Raw genomic sequence first — 24,049 nt, forward strand, 5'->3', positions numbered from 1 at the left:
AAGTAATTCACTCGCAGAGTATCCATAAAAAACGTTCCTCTTATATATGCGAAGGAAAAGCATTCCCCTTTTGTTCATGGAGATGCATTTTCCTTGGATTATATATTCTTAAATTTATGCCTAGACTGTGATAATGAGACGCATACGAATGGACTTACCTCCAAAGCTAGATCCGCAGTCTGAAGTTCACTGACCACTCTCAGACTGCCAAGGTCAAAGATCAGGAGGTGACCATCCTCCTCCAGGCATCCGTGTTCCGGGATGATGATGTTGGGTGACTTGACGTCTATGTTCAGTTGAATTGTCTGGAAAAGTAACAGCTCTATTAATGCATGGTGTAGTATGTACACTCACAGTACACTATTCTATTAATGCATGGTGTAGTATGTACACTCACAGTACACTATTCTATTAATGCATGGTGTAGTATGTACACTCACAGTACACTATTCTATTAATGCATGGTGTAGTATGTACACTCACAGTACACTATTCTATTAATGCATGGTGTAGTATGTACACACACAGTACACTATTCTATTAATGCATGGTGCAGTATGTACACTCACAGTACACTATTCTATTAATGCATTGTGTAGTATGTACACTCACAGTACACTTTTCTATTAATGCATGGTGCAGTATGTACACTCACAGTACACTATTCTATTAATGCATGGTGTAGTATGTACACTCACAGTACACTATTCTATTAATGCATGGTGTAGTATGTACACTCACAGTACACTATTCTATTAATGCATGGTGTAGTATGTACACTCACAGTACACTATTCTATTAATGCATGGTGCAGTATGTACACTCACAGTACACTATTCTATAAATGCATGGTGTAGTATGTACACTCACAGTACACTATTCTATTAATGCATGGTGTAGTATGTACACTCACAGTACACTATTCTATTAATGCATGGTGCAGTATGTACACTCACAGTACACTATTCTATTAATGCATGGTGTAGTATGTACACTCACAGTACACTATTCTATTAATGCATGGTGCAGTATGTACACTCACAGTACACTATTCTGTGGGTAAATCTTTTTCTATTTATACTTTGCTTATCATTCACTAACAATTTTCTATCAAAAAATGCTCTAAAGCAGGATTTACAAGCTGGTTCTATTTCCAATAACATGACAGTTTTCTGCATTGAAAAAAAAATTCAGATCTGGTTTTTTTCTGTGACAACAAAAACGAGCCCTGCCACATTGTTTGATAAGTTTTGCAGCCTATATTTACACAGATTTAAAAGCTTGAGGGAACATAAATGATCTATTTGTGTACTGTCAAATTATTACACAATCGGCACTCCATAAGTTTGTTGAAATCTTTTCCCACCCTGTCTTCACTTTATTATCATTTCACATGAAAGACAAAGAAGATTCTGTCGGACTAGGCTACAAGAAAGCTGCTGCCTACCTGATGGTTGTTGATGGCTGCGAGAAGTGTCTCTTGGCTTGTCTTGGCTAGATGTTGGATACCCGATATAGTACTGGACTTGAGACCTTCCACATTCATGTTTGGAATGGTGAAGAATGACATCAGCTCCGAGACGGTTTTCTGAGGACGATGAGAGACAATTAAATTATGACAGTCGGTATATTTTGATTCTTTAATAAATCATAAATTAATTAATGAATTAATAATAAAGCATGCAGTCATAACCACGTCAAAGGTGTGTACAAGGTTTCACCATCGCTAGGAGTAACAAGAGAGACTGATTTACATATCTACTGACAAAAAACAAAACTAGTTTGCAGTGAAGATGACCATCAATTTGGGGTTGTCTGAGAAAAGAGATCAATGTGTCCAAATGTAATTAGGCATAATTTTGAAAAAAATTGTTTACAGTTTTGCTGTTCTTGAAATGTCTCAATTATGTCACATAATCATGATAATGATAATGATCATAATAATAACAATAATAATAATAATAATAACAGTTACAATAACAACAACAATAAAAATAATAATAATAATAATAATTGATCTCAAATAGTATTGAAGAGCAATATCCACCTAGGTGGCCAAATTGCTATACAAATACAGATATGTATTGCATTGTATTTATACAAAGATCAAAGAAATTTCAGTATTTTATGAGAAAATAAAGTTAATTAATCTCTAATATGCTGCAAAGAAAATTGAATACCACATTGTTCCCTAAATATTTATCACCTACACCAATCTAAAACATTTTGTCACCAGAGAATTGGGGTGGGAAAGTGGGATATTAATGCCTGTAGTTCACTTGAAGAGATTGGGGTGGGGGAGGGGGGAATCTACCTACCATGTCCCCCCTCCCTCTTACACCAGTTCAATTCAGTATCCAGACAGTATCAAAACCTTTACCTCATGGTAGAATATATCAATTGGTTCTGCTGTCACTGAGAGGACAGAATCTGCCTTGATGATGAGTGGCTTCGATTCAAAGTCAACAGTGAGGACAGAGGTTCCAGTGTCGGTGGATGGTATCCCCTTTGAGGTCACCACGGTGGTAGGGTTGGCATTGATGGATACACCGGATACATTGAGAGACTCAGTCGAGAACATCACACTGTAAAGGAAGAAAAATGAGATCAATTATAATTCAAGCAACAGACAAAACAGGTTTTGTGTAATTGATTTTTTATTTGATTTGATTTATTTCCATGTTCATGCATATATTACAATGTTTAAAGTGAAAAAGACATATAACAATTATTAAGAAAATGGTGGAAGGGAATTGAAGCCGAAGCTTTAACAAGAAGCCCACCGTAACAGTAACTGCATAAAACCCTGTTTTTTGTTTTGTTTTGTAGTGCCATTAAGTTATAAAGTGTATATATTTCTCATATACAATTAAAATATATTATCAAATATAAAGCATTTGGTACGGTGACTATTGGAGGTTCTATACTTGGATCCAAGGAACGGGTCAACAAAGTAGTGTAGCAATACAGCAGAATTTAATACTTCTAAAAGTTCTTCCTTTGATCAGCTTACACTCATTCTTAGCAATCATTTTTGACATTTATGATTCAATTAATAATAGGCTATAGATAAATACATGAAATCAATCACGTTATAAGAACACAAAAAATTAAATTCTTTCTTAAATATGATTTCAGCTTAATTGACTTATTGCATGTCCATACCCAACACTCAAATTCTAGCATAGTTATTACTGCACTCATACTCGTCCGTGTGTGGTTTTTACTCGTACTTTGGGCATTTTGGAAGCTAATATACATATTAGTGCAAGACTAAGTACCTGTACAACCTGCTAGCCTTGTACCCCTCCCTTCCAAGGGTAAATTCCATTTATATGTGTATATTCATGTTTTTGTACTTGTAACACAAGTCTACTGTCATGAGTATGTGAGGGTATGACAACTCAAACACTGAATACAAACAAGTATATTAATAATGACAGGATAAACAAAACCCCATTGTTCTTTATTATTTATCTTCACTTACATGAGACTATTGTTCACCGGTCTCCTCTGAAATCCAAAATGGAAGTGATCAAACTCCGAGGTGAGCACCGTACCGGAATCCTTCATGAGGTTCAACTCCAACTGATGAAGTTCAAATGACAGTTTCTCCTTCACAAACTGTGGCGGTATGCCGGCGGTTTTACTGGCTCCCTGGTTGTACCCTATGCCATTGTAAATGTTGGTACGCTCCTCATCGGGTAGCTGCGACCAAATATCTGGAAATGCATTATTTTTTTTAATGATTGAGTGATGATACCATCAGTTTATCGTTAAAAACACGTTTATTTGAAACAATTGTGATAATCATTTATTTACCAATATCTTTGGTTTATTGCTTGGCCAGTATAATATTATCATAATATTCTAATGCAGGATTCATCCATTTTCTTCTCATTGGAGAAGGGTCACAAATTTTTAAGTACTGGCAGACTGCACAATGAAACAAAGTAACAGAAGTCATTAATATAATTTTTTTAACTTTTTTATTTAATAATTCTTGGGCATTCTAAATATTGTACACAAGTATGGATTTAACCTTAAGATAGAAAAAGGACACCATACTCTGAAATGTTATGACTGAACAAATCCCTTATGACAGTGATTGATGACAAACACAGTGTGATCCTGATCATGTAAGCTTTAGATGATTTAAGATCTTTACATAGCGTTTACAAAGCACGTGGATAGCGCTATATAAACCTACCTGCTTCACACTTTGTAAATTTGATTTCACACATTATCTGCACTAGTTCTTGTCATATAACATACAGACACTTGATATGCTAACTTTAATGCAAACAAATAGACAAGCTTTCTCTTAAAAATATGCTGATTTGGTAACAATTATAGCACGCTATAGCTTGGAAAGTTTTGCGTCTACGGAATAGACCTACCACGGCCATAAAATGACCTCACACTCTACAAATGAAGAAAGGAAAGGACTGCTTTACAAAACTAAATCTACTGTAAATCAGCCACTAGTTTAATCATCTCACAACCTTTCATATATATACTATTTTCACTGTCAATTTCAATTCGTTTACCCATCCCATTTTGGGCCCATTAATTCTTGATTCATCTTGCCTTGTATATAACATAACAGGCAAGAGAGAGGTACATGAGATGACCATTGCATGTTAGTTGGTGGCAGGATAACACATCACAATTTGCATGTAACTAGCCCAAAAGCAGCTGGTTGGGTATGGCCCCAACCCTCCCCCTCCCCCCAAGAAAATATCTAGTCTATACGATTACCTTCTCCTTCTTCACCCTCGCTATCATCGTCGTCATCATCGTCTTCTCCCCAGCCAAACAGTCTCGAGAAGAATCCTCTCGATGCCTCTCTCTCCTCTTTCCTCTTCTTCTCTCTTGCTGGCGCTTCTTTTGCAAACTAACGAAGAAAATTATTGATTCTGTAACATCGACGATCTAGTTCCACCAGTAGTGGGGTTTAGAAAACATTTTAATACTGCTCTATAGTAAAATCTATGAGTTTATATCCAAAATTGATTTCAGTAATGGAAGAAACAATTATGTCAGGCAGAAAAGCCATGTCAAGGTCAGGAACAATGCAAAATGACTCTAAATTTGCAATAACCTTAAACTTGATTCTGAAACATCAACAATCTAGTTCCACCAGTAGTGGGGTTTAGAAAATAATTTAATACTGCTATATAGTAAACTCTATCAGCTACAGTATATGCAAAATTGCAACAACAAAAATATAATTTGAAAGGTTACATCATGCACAATAGCTAAGTCAAGGCCAGGAACATTGCAAAAATGCAAAATTTGCAACTACCTTCAACTATGTAATGTTTTATTGACAGGAGCTTAATGATCTCATTTATACATGTAACGTACTGGTGATTGGATATTGTACTTCAATGACCGTTGAGTTACAACAGCCCTTTAATTGATGTCCCTCCTCTACCCCCTGTGGTTCTGAAATCGAATTATGTTGTTAAGTGGGCCCCGAGTGGGGAGTCGAGGAGGGAAGGGGTGGGGTATCAAACAGAGATAAAAACTTTGCATGATCTGTGTGTGTTAGTGTGAGAGTACACCCATTCCCAAGGATACATATTCCTCATTCCACCAAGCAACCTTGTCCATTAAATAATTTTATACTCCAATATTTTATGTACAATTACATACTTTGTAGACTTTATATTGGATATGAGGGTATTTACATATTTTTGTACGCTTTAATATTTTGTAGACACACTTTATATTTTTGTTCATCTTTATATTGTGAGTACATTTTCATATTTTTGTACATTTTATAGGAATGTTTTCATATCTATGTATATTATTTTACTTCTTTATGTTGTTTACATTTTTTCATGTTTTGAGCTAATGTTATCAACCAATTTCCATTGTATTTTTATATGATTGGCTAAATAAATATCTAGCTATCTATTAAGAAAATTTTCTAAATGTGACAGTATGCTCTCCATTCCAATTTTAAAACCAATGGGAAGGTCATTAACAAACATACATCACTTCACTGATATTATTACATGAGAGTTCACTATATCCACCAATGGGAAGGTCATGAGCAAACATATCCCTTCACTGATATTATTACATTAGAGTTCACTTCTCTGTAAACCTACTCACCTGCCGTCTGGTTTTCTGTCTGCCGATGATGATGCTCGTTACATCCAGCCCATCCTCCAGAGTCTGTATCTCCTCCTCCAGAGACGAGGGGACGTTATCTCCGTTCTCCTTGATGGTCAACATCTCCTTGTACTTCTCTTTGTACTTTCTGTACAAAATCTGGTGGTTTTCGATCTTTGTGGCCGACCAGGGACGAATGTGTTCCTCCAATACAGCGGTGTAGGCAAACTTCCACCTTAATGTGATAAATGAAGACGGGTAGGTATGTTCTAAAATATCTAATAAAGCTAAGATCGGTGAATGCTTCCGATGGTGAGAATGGTTCTAACATGACAAGATCGTATCCGAAGTAAGATACTAGAAATGAAACATCATATTGATGTCAAAGGTTCAAGGTCAAAGGTTGTGCAAGTTTGGGTTACTTTTACTGTAGGAACAATACATTGTTTTCCCATTTGAAATGGTCTTCTAAGAGTCATGAATTACAAAATACTGTTAACTTTAGATATTTAGAATATTTAACTTTAGAATAAGAACTTGAAAAGGAAAAAAAAGGAAATGGAAAAAAAGAAGAGATGGGGGGGGGGCAGGGTCTTGTAGGTTTAAATCCTAGCTGGACAATTTGTTTACTTTGCATGAATAATTCATGATATTGTCATTCGAAATGATTTTGTTTAATGTTGTTTACCCCCAGTGCTTTTAGATGTGTTTATGTAAAACAAGAGCTTTGTGGAAAATTATACTTCAAACTATTGCTATTCAAAATACTATTCGCAGAAGAAATTAAGTGAATTAAGAATTAAGAAATTTTAAGTGAAATAGAAAGTAAAAATGCAAATGGTCAACACTATTATGCTAAATATGCTAAACTGTCAGATAATGGTCAGGCAAGTTCAAATTTCAAGAAGCATTTTATGTACCACTCTACAAGCAGTTAATGAAACATTGAGATATTTCATTGGATATAATATTAGTAATCCTGAACTTGTGGGAATAGTTTGAAAGATCATAGCTTCTAAGAATTTAGTTGGAATAACTTCTAGCAATATTTTAGTCTGCTAAAGAGAACAAAATGCTGCAGATCTTTGAGTAATAAAAACGGCTCAATTTTTTTTTTTTTACCAAGTTTTGATGTTCCCGCTGACAGGGACGTTCGGTCTGTATTTCTGGTATCGTTCTCTCCGGCCCATGAGTTGGAAGGATTCCAGTATATCAATAGTACAGAGATACTGACTCCTGGACAGGGACATCGACACCACCTGCGTGATGATATCCAGCAGAATCTCAGGGCTATTGTAGTGAGCCGACGCATTCTTGTCAAAGACAAAGTGAGCTTCCGTTGACAAAGGGTGGAGCACTGAATAAAAGACGAGAGGAAGAAATGGATGAACTTTAATCGTGACTTTTTGGACAAAATGTAAGGATTTGGCAAAAACTATCCACACCACTTGATGACATTTACAAACAAATTAAACAACATCCTTCATTCTACCTGAGAAATCTATTAAACAGATTAGTGCCATTGCCAATGCTCCTAATTAGTTGGTTATCCATGTTTTGCTCCTCTGGTATTTGTTAAGTGACCCCAGCATTCACCTTGATCTTCTTGCCGACCATTCAGTGGCAAGCTGTGTTTTGGCCTGGGGAAGAGATCTATGTGGAAGAGGTATCCCCTCCCTGGGGAAAAGGATCTAGCAAGGAGGTATCACCCTCCCTGGGAAAGGATCTAGTGGGAGGTGGTATCCCCTCCTTGGGGAAGGGATCTAGCAGAGGAGGCATCACCCTCTCTGGGAAGGATCTAGGGGGCGGTGGTTTCCCCTCCACTATTGAGAAATTTTGATATCAATATTTGATATGCTAACGGGTGATTGGTTGTAACATGCTGTCATGGATTCAGGGACAAACTATCAATACGTTAACAGTGCAGCTGATATGATACAAAATTAAATTTAATGCAAAATATGCAAATTCATAGGAAAATATCTTGGAAAATCCAAATCTATATAGGAATGTGCCTCTGAGGAATATTTCTACTATGATGGAGATACCGTATGTGAACACTAACAAATTTTGCCTTCTTCGGCCACCCTGAAAAAAAAATTGTTAAGACAAAAAACACTGCATTGTTACTGGAATCAGTATGAAAAAGAACAAAAAGTTGATTTAAAAAAAAATTATGCCGAAGACCTCCATTTTTAGCTCCAGGAACTAAATCTAAAAAAGTCATTAAAGAAAGAGACCGCATTTGAAATTCTTGGAAAAGTCATTACTCCACGCCATCGACAAAATGTAATATGGAAGAAGATGGATACAATGTATACTTACGGTAGTCGAGTTTATCTCCATTGATCTGCTGAGATGTAATGGAATCCTTCATGAGTTCTCTCCAAACGTTTGAGTTGACATAGGATTTGACTTTTTGGTCGACGGTGGGATTGAGATACGCAGAGACTCCGCTTAGTTGAGCCAGCTGTCGGGGAAAATGGAGAAAAGGCGAGATGATCTGAAACCGCATTGCTCGTCATAATTTGTTTGTCAAAGTAGGATACTGTTTCAATACTGAAAATGCCATAATAATGAAACTTGTTTAGGATGACTGGTCACATTTCAGTTTAAGCAATAAAGAAATGTAACAATTAGTAGGTTCTCTGCACACTTTTTTTACTTTTTGTACAATTTAATCAGGCATTATAAATCATCATCGTCAAAGGGGGCATAATTGTGAAAATATTCAGGTATATTGAGATTTTCTTTTTTCTTTCTGCCTAGCCAACCCTACATGAACATATTGTACACACACCAAAAAAAAAAAAAAAAAAAAAAGTATGGAATTCCTTTCTTTGAGTTTAAATTTGTTTTTTCTTCTGCAAGATTCCTATTCATAGAAACAATACAAATTTTTTTTTTTTTTTTTGTCTTTGTTCTTTGGAAACATTCTTTCACCGGAGTACAAGGAACTTGAAGCAAGACACTCTTGTGTGATAACGTCGTAAATGTTACTTATTGATGCCTCTCATTAGTTATTCTTTAAGGTGAATTAAAAACCATGGAATAGGGCTTCACCTTGGTTTCTTCAGTTCATCATTTTAGCTGTCAAATTGCTGTTGGACAGGTTTCCAATCACCAAGCCTATCTTTATCTAGCATTAAGTTATGTAATGCGCTATGACTGCATGCTAAAAGTTCACCCACCACTTAAGGCAAGATAAAGAAGGATATCAAAATCATGTGATATCCCTACCTTATGCATTACTGTTGCCGATGCATCAAGCTGTGTGATAGTCCAATTTTCATCTGTGGTCTGTGCCGGGAGAAAGAATAAGAAAGCAAAAAAAGAAAAATGAAAAAGAAATTTGATTGCAAATATCAATCATCATCCTCTTGCAAGGCCATCTATGAAATTTATCGATGAATCTGCTTATCTGTTAAAGCGGCTTTCTGCCTCGGGTCGCCATTTCTGTCGAGTATTTACCCGAAGCGAGTAGATTCAATTTCCTACAATCTGCCATCCGACGAGGGATAACGGGGTTGATTCAATTCTGGATATTTTGTTTACCCAGACTATCCAGACACTTATACTTTATAGTAGTATCAATTTTCATGTACTAAGCAAAATTGGAAAAATGTTTGAAAATTTACCTCATATTTTGAAAATACTGAACAATCTATTCATAGTTCTATTAGGCTGCTTTAATCTGTGAAGAATTGAACCTAAATGGAAACAGATGGCTATTGTACATCGCCAGGCTTTATTGTAATTAAAATACAAAAGACAAAAAAAATATCAGAAACCATTTACTGGTTGCATTTATATCTTTATTCTTGAATTAATATTGAAAGTAAAATTTATTTATTAGCTAGAAAATGAGAAACATTTTTGTAATTTTTATCATAAATTTATATTTATCTCCCAAACAGCTTTCTTTCTGTTAATTTTATATGATTTATTGATATGGGTTACCTTTGACATTTACAGTATCAGTTTCACACTCTCCAAGCTCAGGAACCCAACCGATAAATACCTCTGTAGGTTTGACAACATTCACCATTAAACACGGAGGGCATTCGGTTATGGAAAGTACGATGGAAATATTAAATAAGGCAAACTATCCTTGCTTCATTAAATATGAAGAAAAGCTGCACATGATTGCATTTTATATTAAAATATTAATTGTTGAAATTGATGAGACATGTCAAGGCAACCAAAACATCAAACTAAATTGAATCTCGTACCACATTGGTCTAGTTCAACTAGATTTGGTAATACAACAAGTATCGGAAAATACAATTCTGTCGAAACGCTGATTATGATCTTTGGTGAGCAGTTGAGAAATATAAAGGGTTTCTTTGAGTAAAGTTGCAGTAATCATGACCAATTAAAAACTCATTAGTGCACAATTTACTTTCCCATTATAAAGTAATGTATAATCATATGAAAGAGAAATGGTAAAGGTTGAGATCGCTTCTCTATTAATAGAACTTATGCGTTATGTAATAACACCGTAGGTTAGATCATCAAAACCTATAGATGTGAACTTTTCCCCTCCTTTTGTGTCTATACAAGTATCCTTGGAAGTTAAACTTAAGATGAAAATTAAACATCTTACACAAATATTGCATTTCGATACAGCCTTGGAAGTTTGAGTATATGATAAATATTAAAGAAAGCATGTCAAATTGCATCACAATTCAAGGAAAAATCTATATTTACACGGTTTACAAAAGGAAAGCGAAGTTATTGAAAAGATAAAAGAAAGCAAAAGATGACGTCACTAGACTCCCTACTGTAATCCATTTCCTTGCGTTAATGAAAGGCTTACCTGGGAATAAAATTAATCAATTTCAGACAACTACGATGGGAGTTAGAAACGAGATATTAAAGATATGGTTTTTCACCTACAGTAGCAAGTGCATGTAGAATATTTTTGTTGTTCTTAGAAAGGAGTCAAATTGTCCGTCATGGGATTATAATTATTTTTTTTGGAAGCAAACTTTGTGACCAGTATTGACCGTTTAGATATTTTGTGCCCAAGGCATCTGCATTAATATTAATGGTGTTTTCTTCTTTTTATTCTTGTTGAATTTGCTACAATCTGGTGGTATATAGTACTCTAGTTATAGAAAAGGAAAGAAAAAGGTAGCCGCTCAACAAATTCTCTGTTACTTTTTATAATCCACCAACATTAAGAACAGGCACAAACTCCACAAGTTTGCAAATGACATAATAACTCTGTGTGGGCAAAATTTGTGGTCCTGTATGAAACTTAAATTGAATGTGCAAATAAGAGCAATTAAATACTTGTTGCTGCATACTTTCCTTTTTAAGTTTGAGGCTGAGGGGATATCCAACAATGTGTACATGTGTGTGCCACGGCTTGGACAGAATTCCACAAAGTAAGAAAATCCCAAATGGTAGAATTCAGAAGGTGAAGAAAGTGGATGGGGGAGAGGTGTCCTGGGAAGACGGATTTTCAGGACTGGGCTGTACTAGAATGTTACCAATTTCATGGGTTAGGTACTAGATGGGACAGTGCACATGTGGATTAGAGACTGGTAAAGAGAGGAGCAAATTAAAATGAACTAATTTAACTGAGAATACTCTCCGATTAAGGAACATTCAAGAACTTTTAATAAATAAACTGCATATAGATCTCTGTTTGGTATGAGGCATATCAAACAATGTGTAAAATGATATAACACAGAGTGAGGTTTGGGGTAGTTTGTGCCACTATATGATGTCACTGATTGTGCGTGAACCCTTCGCACATTTTTAGGAAATTGCTGAAAGTCATCAGTCGTGACTTATAACAAAGGAATAAAGACTTTTTTGGAGCAGTGGGGAGGGGTGGTGCAGTGTTTGGGTTTGGTCCTCACTGGCCAGATAAACAGAGATAGGTTAACTAGTTTCTCAAACAAAAGCCATGGGGTAAGACTTTCAGGTTGGTTCTTCGACCAAGTTAACAATTGTTCCAAATGACGCCAAGTTAGAAAACTCGCAAACTGTAGACTTTGAAGGTTGTTTTTCAAATTGGACAATCTCTGAAGTATAGGGTATAAGGGACGCATTGGTAAAAGATGTAGGCTATAAGGGAGGCAGTGCTAAAAGGTGTAGGCTATAAGGGACGCAGTGCTAAAAGGTGTAGGCTATAAGGGACGCAGTGCTAAAAGGTAACTGGATGTCTGGGTTGGGTAGATAATAATAATAATAATTATAATAATAATAATAATCATGGTGATTTATAAATGTGCCCATATCCACCCGGAAGGGTGCTCAAGGCCTCGTGGGAGAGAGAGAGAAAAGAAAGCAAGAAAACGAATGAACAATGGAATTATTGGTTAACATTGATGAATGCTTGACGCATTGATGGAAGAGGGCTTCATGTTAGATAGGAGACAGAAAAGAGAGGAGTTGAAACACAACGTAGCTCAAAACGCATCTTTCAACAAAAATCATAGAATTACTGACCTGAGCGGACAAACTGTCCAACATGACCCCAGCGGCGAGGGTGTGACCAGGGTTAGAGTAGCTGTCTTCATAGCGGATATGGATCTTGCTGACGTTGACCTGTGGAGACGAGATGTGTGAAATGAAAATAGGTTATCTGCTTCTCTGATGAACCATTCCAGTGTTTCTAAAAGGAAAAGGAGGTCTAATTTTAGAAGTCATCAGTGACAGTAGGGTTGATTTCAAGTGTAAACAAAAAATTAAAAATTGACATTTGTAGTTTTTTCATCAACATGTTTTTGAGTACAGTCAACTTGAAGCAAGTCTAAAAATATAACGTTTAGCATTGACATCAAAATGGCAGTCTTATGCTATTTTGACAAAGAGCAACAATGGAGAAATTGACACTGCTTCTGTTCAAACAAGGACAGTATAGAAAATGTTCTCCATTTGTGACATCCCAATCGTTGGTCAATTTATTATAAAAAAAAAATTCAAAATTTTGCAATTCAGCAAGAGATCAAGTTATCAAGGTTTGGCATAAGACCAATGTATATCTTTCTACTTCCTCATAACTTTACCTTCAATCGCTTACAATTCCTTTGCTCAGATAAATCATTTAAAATATTTAAAATCCAACTTACAACAGTAACACAAAACCAAAAACAAGATGCTCATGCAAACTGCAGGCAATTTCTGCTGGTATATATGGTAATGCCTAGGTAATCCGATTTATAAACAGAGCTGAATCAACGTGGTGGGGGGGGGGGGGCTCTTGTGAATATTATACGACAGCCAACCAAAACTTCATTCAAGATGCTATAAAAAATTTGATAAATCATTCACTTTCTGATTTTTTTTTTATATATTATCTGTTTTGTGATTGTTCTTATTACGTAGTGCTGTATTTATATGATTTCCTTGTTGCTTCTTTTAATCACTGTTATTTCCATTCTATTGTCTCAGGTATTTAAATTGTCTATTTTCATTGCTTTATCTATTATCCTTTGACATCATACTTACCTGAATATTATTTACAATAGTAACAGTCAGTCGTTCAATAAATGATAAATCATCAGCATCTGTTAAACAAATAAAAAGAAAAGAAAAGAGAAAAAGAAAAAGAAATGAGGAAGAAATGGGGAAAACTATTTTCACCGTATGCTGTCATGATTTCGCCCCCTCCTACCTCACCCCCAAATAAAGTCCCTTCTTGATCCTTTCTTTTCTTCAAAACTTCTCCTGGAAGCCCACTACAATATTAAAAACTCATTATATAAAAAATGCACCTGTCTTTAAACAAAACTTCGTCTTCATTCTATTTCCACAGATAATGTGATGTTATCCAGCATACGACAGCCGAGATTGATTGGTTGCTACGGTTACCTTCAGGCTGTGACAAAGCGCCAGTTAATGTAGTCTGCCTGATTGTCAGTATGTCTGAGTGAAGGAGCATAGAGCCTGCACCTATACACATGGATAGGTCTCCAAGGCTTTCACAACGGCCGATATTCCACGACAACTCTCGACGACGCATAATTCCCGCCAAGACGAAGGATCAACATTCATCGTTGAGGACATGGAATCGAGTTAAAGCAGTTCATGAACATTCATGAAGTACTGCATCACGCTTTAGTGTTCGTCAGATTCCATTCAAGGCGTTAAAAGGTCTTTCGAAGGCTCAGAGAAGTCTAAGCAAATCCCAAATGGTATAGCCCCCTGGCATGAGTGTTAAAAGCTGTCTCCAAAATGTGCTAAGAGTTTTCTTAGCTCAATAGGGAGTAACATTTTTCAATACTAGCATCTCTGTCACAACAGGTTTTTATAAGGTGGAAGGTTGAATTTACTTCTTCCTTCCAAAGAAAGTACCTTTTGGTATTCTTATCCACATATAGGCAGTCTATTTAGACACTAACTAAAAGGCGGAGTGTATAGCCTAGTGGTTAACGCCGGCGTCTCCCAGTCATGAGATCCCCGGTTCGATTCCCCGCCGACAGCAATGTGTGTCGTCTGGCAAGGGTGTTGTTCAATAACAACTTCCCGACATGGACGTTAAATGGATGTGTGCCGAGAGATTGGCTTCGGTCAGATTGCGAGTCTATAAGCCTCCATGGCTTCTTTCGCGAGTTCCTGCTTGCGGGAAGATCACATATACATACATACATACTAACTGAACACATTGTACAAACTGTTCAGCATAGGCAAATCAGCCTCTGACGAAGATCCTGCAAGGATCGAAACGTCAGGCCAAGTTACTTTTACACATTCTCTGAATACACAGGCTCTTTAGTGCATAAGCAGTTTGCTAACAGTTTTGGTTTATTTTGATAGGCAGTTCTTGTATGAAAATTAAGAACCAACTTTCAAGGTAGTATAAATTTGTAGGTAATATATGAAGCCAAAGTTTCAGAAATTTTCTTAAAAACTCCATGTTTAAGCCATACTTTCATCTTACCCCTGATATACTTTTGACATTTTACACAAAAATATGAACTTAACTTGAACCACCCCTGGGAAATAATTATATCCAGTATTGCATAGCAAAATCTCAATGCAAAACAGGCAAACAGTGCAAAGACCTTTGGCAGTTTTTTGTACACAGTCCTGAACCATAGTATTTTATTTCAGACAAAGTTCAGAGTCTTGAAAAATCAGGGGTGTTGAAGCCTGTTTGGCAGGTCCGGCGAACGCCGGACCAATATTCACGGCGCAAAAAAAGAAAGAAAAAAAAGTAGAACTAAGAAAAAAAAAATGGCAAAAAATAAAGAACCAAAATGAAACATACTTCAAAATGTGTTTCAGAAGATTAGTCAGGTGGCAGGGGTCTTGTTTTCAAGCTCGGGAAGTACCATTTCTTGCAATCTGGGAGACATTTTTTCAAAATTTTCTCCATTACGCTACCCACCAACCATGGTGGCGCGTAGCGTAGTTTGACCTACCAAACGTCCCTCGATAATTATGATAGATGGCCACACTCTGATCTGCCGTACCAATCCCAAATAGCTTCCGACGCCCCTGAAAATACCACACAAAATGTCAACACTAATTATTTTTCTCCCTAATTTGTTTTCCCCTGCTGGCTGGTGCTGATTTCTCTGTTGTTACTGTACACAGTATGTGACTTCTACCTTGCATACTGTACAGTACCACCCAGTTGGGACAATTTTTTCTATACTGTACATTTCGTGTCCTGCTTCAAAGCACTCGTATTGTCAGTACGAGCAGTATATATCATGTTCCTATCAGATCAAGGTTAGGAACTGTTCATACTGTCAAAATGAGTGCTTTGAACATGACATGGGAGGACAGTTTAGAGAAGTAATAGCATTAGGAAATTGTCCCAACTGTCTCCACTGTACCATAAAAGCAGAAGAGGTTTTGTAAATGAATGGTCACCAACTATGGGTCTGGATAGCTCACTTGGTAGAGCACAGAAACTTGAAATCCCATGATAGATCAAGACTGATTGGAATCCAATTTTTAGTCCAAAATTTTCTTACCTCTTTGCTTTTTATAATTTCTCCAGTCAGTTTTTCATTGTGGTTTTTTTACTATTTAATCCTTGTATTGTTAAGCGATGCATGTTCACCATTAGTGTACAGTAATTGCCACCTCATCTGGTATTGGTTGTAACCCTTATTTTGACACTTTCGGCACTCCATGGAGCGAGGAGCCATTTTTGTTTGGTGAAACATGCATGTGCGTGAGGAGGCTTAAAAAAGTAAGACCAAAGTTTCATGGCAGCAGAGCGAGGTTCCGAAAAAAAAACTATGGCTCGCATGTGCTATCTAAGTCACTAGACTTTTGCACCCCAACAACAGATTTGGCAAATACACCACCTAATTTCACAGGAATGTTTATAACATGGCCATGGTGCGGCCACAGGTGCATTGTTTCCCAACACCATTGAACATTGCAACTCCTGGCACCACTGATCTAAAACCTATATTCGAGTCACTGCAGTAGCATTAGTAAAACAAAGTCCTAGCTCTTTTTCAAACAGTTCGGTTATTTACAGTTCCCTTAAGTTTTGAGGAGGCCAAAAGATCCTTTTATTGGCTATACATATTAAGCAACCTTTCTATTTATGTGTCTGGCAATGCTATTCTCCCTTGTTGTTATTATGGTGGATAAAGCGAGACACATTTGATTTATAATCCTACTCACTGGAGAAATGAAAAGACAAAAATCTTAGAGTTAATAGGGATGGAGAGGTCCCCCTATGAAATTAAGGGGTGAAAGTTTACAGACATGGCTTCAGAGCAAAGAGGGAGTTCATCAACACACACTGATAACACAGACCATTGCCATTTAATCTCATCAATATAAACAAATCTGTCACTCAGGCTGTTCCATCTCTGCTCGAAACGGTCGACTTTGGTGCGATTGTAGAATACCAGAAATAATTCCAAACATTTAAATATATTCATTGAAAAAAAAGAAGGAATCCTTGTAAATATTAAGCTAGTCTTTGGCGCTCATCAAGAGCCATGACATGAAAAGGGTTTCAAAAGCATTACGTCTGGCTCTTATATCCCTAGCGTTCGATGAAACTAAGCTTAATATATTCTGCCAAACTTTAAACAAAGGAATTCATGGAACAAATTAAGTACATTTATCTAAAGTTTGCATTAAAGCACTTTACACTAAAATTGCATTTAAACATTAGTTAATTTCCACATAAACAATATGTTACTCATTTCCCATGTACAATACAAACCAAATACATATATGATACTGAAGCTTAACTCAAACCCCAATTTATGAAAACCAAATCTATCACAGGTTTAATAACTGGTCAGGTTTCGTGATTAAATTATTTCACAAACAGAGGTGATCAGTTGACTAGATGAACTGCTTCTTAACATGGTATTTTTAGGGGGTTAATTCCCCTCTTTCCTTCCTTCTCTCCTCTCCCCTCCACCCCCTCTCCCTCCCATGAGGCCCCCATAAGTCTATGCCTCACAGGAAACCTGGAAAACAGAATTTTAATCAATATACTGTTCTCAACTGGAGATTTGTCTGAGGGCAATTCCCAAGGCTTTTCAGTCTATACAAGCATGTACAACACTTAACTGCTCAACATCACAATATTAAAAGCCATTTGCAATGGAGCACATACAGTGTTAAGACTGGTGATTCACTAAAATGACAATACAATGTTTACACACATAGCTAGCACACCATCATAAAAGTAATAAAGAAGACACCACATGAAATGCATCAAGAGCTTAATGAGTTGCCAGTTAATCCTCTTAGTAGGGTTCACGGTATACAGCCTGCTTTACAAGCCCCTGAACGCAATTAATTTCCACAATTCTCACCCATGTTGACAGCAAAGTATTACTGCATGGTTTTGAGGTCATATTATTAGCAATTCACCATGTTTTGTGGGGATATTTTTGGAAGTCCAGCTTGTAGCTTGTCATTTATTAGGAAGCTGTGCGATTTGTCAAGATTCTCAATGAATAAACAAGTCATTGCACATTTTTATGAGGATTCTACATTTTGTGCCCAGTGAAGACTTCAGTAGTTCAGCATTCTTTAAAAAGCTGACTTGTTAGGTAACTTGTCACTTATTAGGAAAAATGTTCCGTCGTCAAGATTTCCGACGAGTGACCAATTTCATCGTACAATTTGTGATGAATTCTACGTTTTTGCTCAGCTGAGACATCAGACATTTAAGTCATCTGAACAAGCTTCAAAGCTTTACAAAGATTTCAGCATTTGACTAGCAGGTGTTACCTATGTTTTTGGTCACCCTTTTGAAGTCTACCATATCGTCTTGACAACACTTGTAATATGTTGTCATCATTGTGTATATAAACTGAAAAGTTTAGTCTAAAGTTCATTTTACTCCCATGTTCCACCAGCAGAAACCACTAATAAACTACTTCTCCTCACTCTATGCTATATAATAAGAGTGGGTAATTACAATGCAGCAATTAAGAATTTCTGATATAAGGCAAAGATAATGTGTTCCTAGTCTGTTACCTAGATGACATTAGATAACGGTTCACATACTAATTTAACATTTTATTTGCCTTGTTTTTTTTTATAGACCTGCGTTGAATTTCTGTTTTGTTTGTTGACAGTTCACAAACCTTTCAGGCAACGGAGATTGTGGTAAAAAGACACTCAAAGCAGCAAATTTGAAATGATTTTATGAGGCATTGATGTAAGAAATAAAACCTCACAAACAAAAACTTCAGCTTCTTGAAGCCACCAATCTGTCGGATCGAACGGATTAATTAAATTTGGCAAGAAAGCTGTTTTTTAGGCGCTTTAAAATTTGTAAGCATTGTGGGGTAATTTACCGTCGATCATAATTTTTTATTAATTCCCGATGCTCGATAACTAATATATTACCTGCGGGATCGGATCTCTTTCTCTTGGTGTCGACACTCTCTAAGAGGAGACGTTTCCGAGCTAGATTGAAAGCCTTCTGTTTCTCTTCATTGTACGGCTGATCGATCAACGGAGTAACTAATATGAAGACGTCTTCTACTTCGACTACCAACGGATTAGAGAACAGACCGGTCCATTGGATGTCGGCGTAAATCCTCCCTGAAAAAATGAGAAACATATGCAGCAGAACTTGAAAAATTGTGACGTCAACACAGCTTGAGGATAATAGATTCAACCTTTAGAGCGCAGATTACTTATGGCCCGAAATTTGCAGTAAATGTGACTTTTAAAAAAAAATCATATCACATCCTCTAACGACACCCCTCCCCCCTCCCCCTTCAGCCCAACCCGCTGTCCCACTTTCTTACTGACAGATACAGCAGCAAATTTGTATAAATTAACTTCGAATTTGGCCGCTGGACACCTTTGCTATGTCTTAATAATGGGCTACATACTTTAAAAAATATATTTTCTTTTATTGAACAGTCCAAAGGTAAGTCGACCAGTTTATAGAGCTGAAGAGCTGCACTGTGGGAAATTGACGAATAGTCACTACTAAAGGTCAAACCCTTAATTGCAATTTCAGGAAAACTAAGTTGATTGAGAGAGACTTCTTATCATACGAACGCTATAATTACCAAGGGAATGATGACAGTTGGCTTTGTCAGAGTTGCGGAGAAAACGCACGAAATGATTTACATGGTTGCTACTACTCAAATACAACCACCCACACAAACACTCTCACAGGTGCATGTAGCTTTTATCTTTAATTTGAAATGGAAACTAAGAAAATCAGTCTAAGCAAAAAAGAAAAGAAAAGAAAAAAAATACAAGAAGGAAATCAACAAAATTCACTGCTTTATCTTGAGCACCTTGATTAAAGGCATTGAAGACTCTCCCCAAACCTCGTGCCGCCACCTGAAAAAGTTAACTTTCTGTTGCCTGCAGGTGGAGTTTTTTTCATGTCGCTACAAAATGCAGACAGTAAATGAAACGTGATACCTTGTTATCTAGACCTGAGATGTCCATCGCCGCTATATACACTGTGTTGTGGGTATTGACCACAGCTGTACGTATTGACTGTACACTAGTGTCTAATTACCGACGGTAGCAAGCTGTGTGTGTATTTTCTGGGATCGATGGTGGTGTCTAACATTTCTGTTTTACCACATTCAAAACTAGGTCAGATTACCGGCATGAGACGTTTCATGTGCGCGAGTCTTCAATGCCTTTAAGAGTATATGACAGAATCAAAGCTTTAGGGCAACGGTCCACGAACTATGGGGTGTAACCCAACAGTGGGTTGTGAACATTTTTCAATGGGTAGCGGAATTTTTTGTAGACATCAGAAAGTTTATCCACAGTTTGTCGGAGCTTGCCAACAGAGATCAATTGAGTTATGTTTTAACAACAAGTCCATAGTCTAAGTATATTATCTTTACATTATAAGCATCAATTCTGAGGGATGGAGAGAGGGGGTAGGGGGGGTGGGGTCTGGTAGGTTTTGGCCTTAAAATCCTCATGGAAGATCCTTGGTAGTGGGTCTAAAACTTTGCAGGCCACACAGCTTTAGGAGTGTGTACATGGGATAGAAAAGACTGCAATTAAATGGAGGATATTCTTGTCGTGCACAGAAAGCGTGGAAAGCGAGATAACATGTGACTGAGAATTTGTGGATCATCAAACTAGAAGAGTTAACAGGAACAGAAAGTAACGCTTTATTCAAATATTCCCAAATCATGGTTTGTGACTATAGCTTGGTTCTATTAATCTTTCATTAACAACAGGTAGAGGAAAAATGTTCTCTTCCATAACAGCTACTGCAGTAATTTAATTTTAACTTCCCTCAAGATTTGAGAAAATAGTCAGCTGCTGAGGTGTAAGATCCTCTTCCTGTTGGATGGAGATATTTAGTGACGGCCCCATATGAGCTCAGGGATGCCAGCAGGGTTTGCCCCTAGGGCCTCAAAGTATTGGGGACTTGGATGTCCCAAAGACTATCTAAGCTAATGTTGGGAACTTTATGAAAATCCAGAGAAAAATTACGGCATAGGCTCCAATTTGCGTATGCTACAATGTGTTAGGATAATAGTTAGAAATTCGCAGAAAAGCTCATGCCTGTTCTAACTGGGACGGAAAGATCGCGTGGAGACGGAACCAAATTTCAAAATCGAGAAAAAGCCAGAATTCTGGCTAGTGCCGGAATTCTGGCATCCCTGGAGTAGGAATACGGTGAAAATGACACCTCTCTCTGGATTCTAATCAGAGTGAGATGGGCTAATTTAAGGCGGAATAAATCAGCAGCGTAGATATGGTTTCAGATGAGCTACTGTACTTTATTTTATATCATGGCTTCTTAACCCTCTGGTTTTGCTTAACTCTATTAAAACTTAACATGTATACTGAAAATTGTGCATTATATTGAGTTGGCCTATGTGCTCTGGGATTGTTCTTTGTTGTGGTTTAGACAACGTATTTGTGAAAGCATGGCATTTCTAATACAAGATTTGCAAAAATTCTGCATAATTTCAGGTTGGAGATCCAACAGGAAAATACACTTCCCAGACACTTTAGGTGTTAGAATGAGGAGGGTTATTGAGGGCATACAGTGCTAAAAGGTTACCAGATGATCACTCTAGACACGGTAGAGAGTGCTGAGGTTGTGGGGAGACAGGTAAGCGAGTAAGCAAAGCACACATGATTGACAGCCATATGATTTTTAATATACCCATCAAGGTACCGGTGCCCCCCCCCCCTAAGTTCCCATGTCATTTTATATAGCCCTTTTAATCACCCTTACCAATGTGACTTGCTTTCACTTCTAAGGGAACATCAAATTCTGCCTGTGGAGTAAAAACAAAAAATGATATGAGAATAAGTAAAGTTCACTGGAAACATCTATAAATGGAGAAAACTAATGAACACAGATATCACCCAATGCATGATAATCCATGACTATGTATAGATCATCAAACTCAGAACGGATTGTTTTTTCAAAGTGAAAATGAAAATAGATACAAAACAAAAACAAGTGCGGGTAATAAAAGTGTCGATATCTCCAAAAAAATAAATAAAACAAATTTAAAAAACACACTAGCCTCAGAACAAATATGAACTTTGTCACTGCAATAATGAACCGGAATGCGAAACGCATAGTATAAACCAGAAATAGCTGTTACAATATAAATGGCCTGAACAACTATTTTGATGTACAATTATACTATGGCATGATACACACAGGCAGTCTACTGTACGTGGCAATACACACCTCCACCAAAAACAGTCAGGGGTCTTTTACTCAATGTGATGCATCCACACACTAAGTAGCCTATGAGAAGTATCAACGATTTCCATCGTTAGATATCATGTAAAAGGCTTTTCAGAGTTTGACCTCTGGTGACCTCAAATGAGATTTGACCTCACACAAGCAACAGGATTCTTGTACTCAATGTGACAAATCCATATACCATGTATCCTATGAAAGTATCTATGGCTTCTACCATGAGAAATCATGTATTAAAAGTTTTCAGGCCGGACAAATGTTTTTAAATGTACTCGCTATTTGGTGACCATGATTAAAAGTCTACTCGCCAAAACGCAAAATTCACTTGCCACTATGACTGCTGTTCAAATCTCCATAGTACAGATCTACAACATCAATACTTTCTATGAACAAAGGTTATAGGCACTTAGGCAGACACATGGTGCTACGTAATTGCACATTGAAAAGCTATGTTTCTGTGCAGTATAAACTTTAAACTTTTTCCCACCAAAAGTAAGTGATGAACAAATTAAAACATTTCGCAGAATCGTAAATTATAAGCAGATTGGCTTATTGTAGTACCTCAAACAAATAAAACATCTTCAAAAATACCCACGAAAATAGTTCGGCTTCTCTTACATAAGGGCTCCTCTAGTACTAGGTATATGATATGCAGTAGCTAGGTGAGCGCAAGTCCTAAGCCTACACAGTACCTCACTGCTACTTTGAACCGCTACTCGGTTAGCGCGATTCGTAAATTTTCCCAATTGTTTATCTTGCCTTTTAGCTGCAGATTGGTGTGTGCAAAATATCGCTTTTACTCCATTACACTGCCTAAATCAAAGCGATCTTTTACGCACTGAAAATCTAAGGTTGAAAGAGCATCTATCTTCCACTCTCACTGGTGTTGTGAGTGAAAATCTTTGCAAAAAAATCCTAGCAGCAAGAAAAACAAACTTGTCTCAAAATCCGTAAATTGTTGTATATTTTACGAATTATTACTACTAAGGTTACGATTTCATCTAAACCAAAAACGAAATGGCAATTTAAAGAGGAAAAAAATGAAAGAAGAATAAAGATATTAAAGAATTTGACAGAGAAACTCAAGGACAAATGAAGGCATCATATTCAAATTGTCTGAACTGCTGTACTTTATATATTACAGGGATAAAAATATCCAACGTCATCACAGATTATCTTCAAATTTTACAGGATACAATATGAAGATTCTGACAGGGAGCATGTTAGGAACATATTTGAGTCATATTATATTAAACCCTATCTGCAGTTAGACACTCGATTTCATATTCCCTAGTGTGTGTTATACCAAATTTGGCTGAATAGTAGCTCTCGGCTTAAACAGAATGATATACTTGAAAGCCGTTGTTGAAAAGATGACCTTAAAGGGAAGAACATGAGTGTAGCAGAAATTGGAAACCAATTTATGAAATATAAATGCCATGGCTACTGTAATACTGTGATTTGAATGAAAAATGTTTCCAATTAATGATGCAAATATTACTACAGTACTACATGCAAAATGTAACAAAGAGGGAGGGAAGGAGGGATGAGGAGGGGCCAGGGGGTGGGGAAGGAGGGGCAAGGGAAAGGGCAAGGAGGATCAAGGGAAAAAGTAGGTATGATTTGAAATCAAAGATTTCTGAGAATTTTTTAAGGATTATACCAATTGTTGAGATACACAGAAAATTGATAATATTGCATGTCTGTAGGATTATTCTCAAAAGTGGGGTGTTGTTGGAGAGGTATATGTGTACTAAGAGGAATGGGGGGGGGGGAGTGGTTTGGGGA

At 36.9% G+C, this 24,049-nt stretch overlaps 1 protein-coding gene across 6 annotated transcripts in view; it reads right to left on the bottom strand.

Annotated features, from left to right (window-relative positions):
• LOC139962973 (intermembrane lipid transfer protein VPS13A-like) overlaps positions 1 to 24,049 on the bottom strand; it is a 115,778-nt gene that overhangs the window by 58,196 nt on the left and 33,533 nt on the right. For all 6 annotated transcript variants that reach the window (XM_071963403.1, XM_071963404.1, XM_071963398.1 and 3 more), the window contains 13 exons: positions 21,779 to 21,821; positions 18,940 to 19,137; positions 13,594 to 13,652; positions 12,592 to 12,690; positions 9,367 to 9,426; positions 8,452 to 8,596; positions 7,249 to 7,483; positions 6,127 to 6,361; positions 4,762 to 4,897; positions 3,488 to 3,722; positions 2,381 to 2,585; positions 1,448 to 1,588; positions 159 to 305 (listed from right to left, as the gene is read on the bottom strand). In XM_071963403.1, the coding sequence (XP_071819504.1) occupies positions 159 to 305; positions 1,448 to 1,588; positions 2,381 to 2,585; positions 3,488 to 3,722; positions 4,762 to 4,897; positions 6,127 to 6,361; positions 7,249 to 7,483; positions 8,452 to 8,596; positions 9,367 to 9,426; positions 12,592 to 12,690; positions 13,594 to 13,652; positions 18,940 to 19,137; positions 21,779 to 21,821 (1,938 nt within the window). The remainder of the gene's footprint in view (positions 1 to 158; positions 306 to 1,447; positions 1,589 to 2,380; positions 2,586 to 3,487; positions 3,723 to 4,761; positions 4,898 to 6,126; positions 6,362 to 7,248; positions 7,484 to 8,451; positions 8,597 to 9,366; positions 9,427 to 12,591; positions 12,691 to 13,593; positions 13,653 to 18,939; positions 19,138 to 21,778; positions 21,822 to 24,049) is intronic.

The sequence above is a fragment of the Apostichopus japonicus genome, chromosome 21, assembly GCF_037975245.1.
Source record: "Apostichopus japonicus isolate 1M-3 chromosome 21, ASM3797524v1, whole genome shotgun sequence".
In the NCBI taxonomy this organism is placed as follows: Eukaryota; Metazoa; Echinodermata; class Holothuroidea; order Aspidochirotida; family Stichopodidae; genus Apostichopus; species Apostichopus japonicus.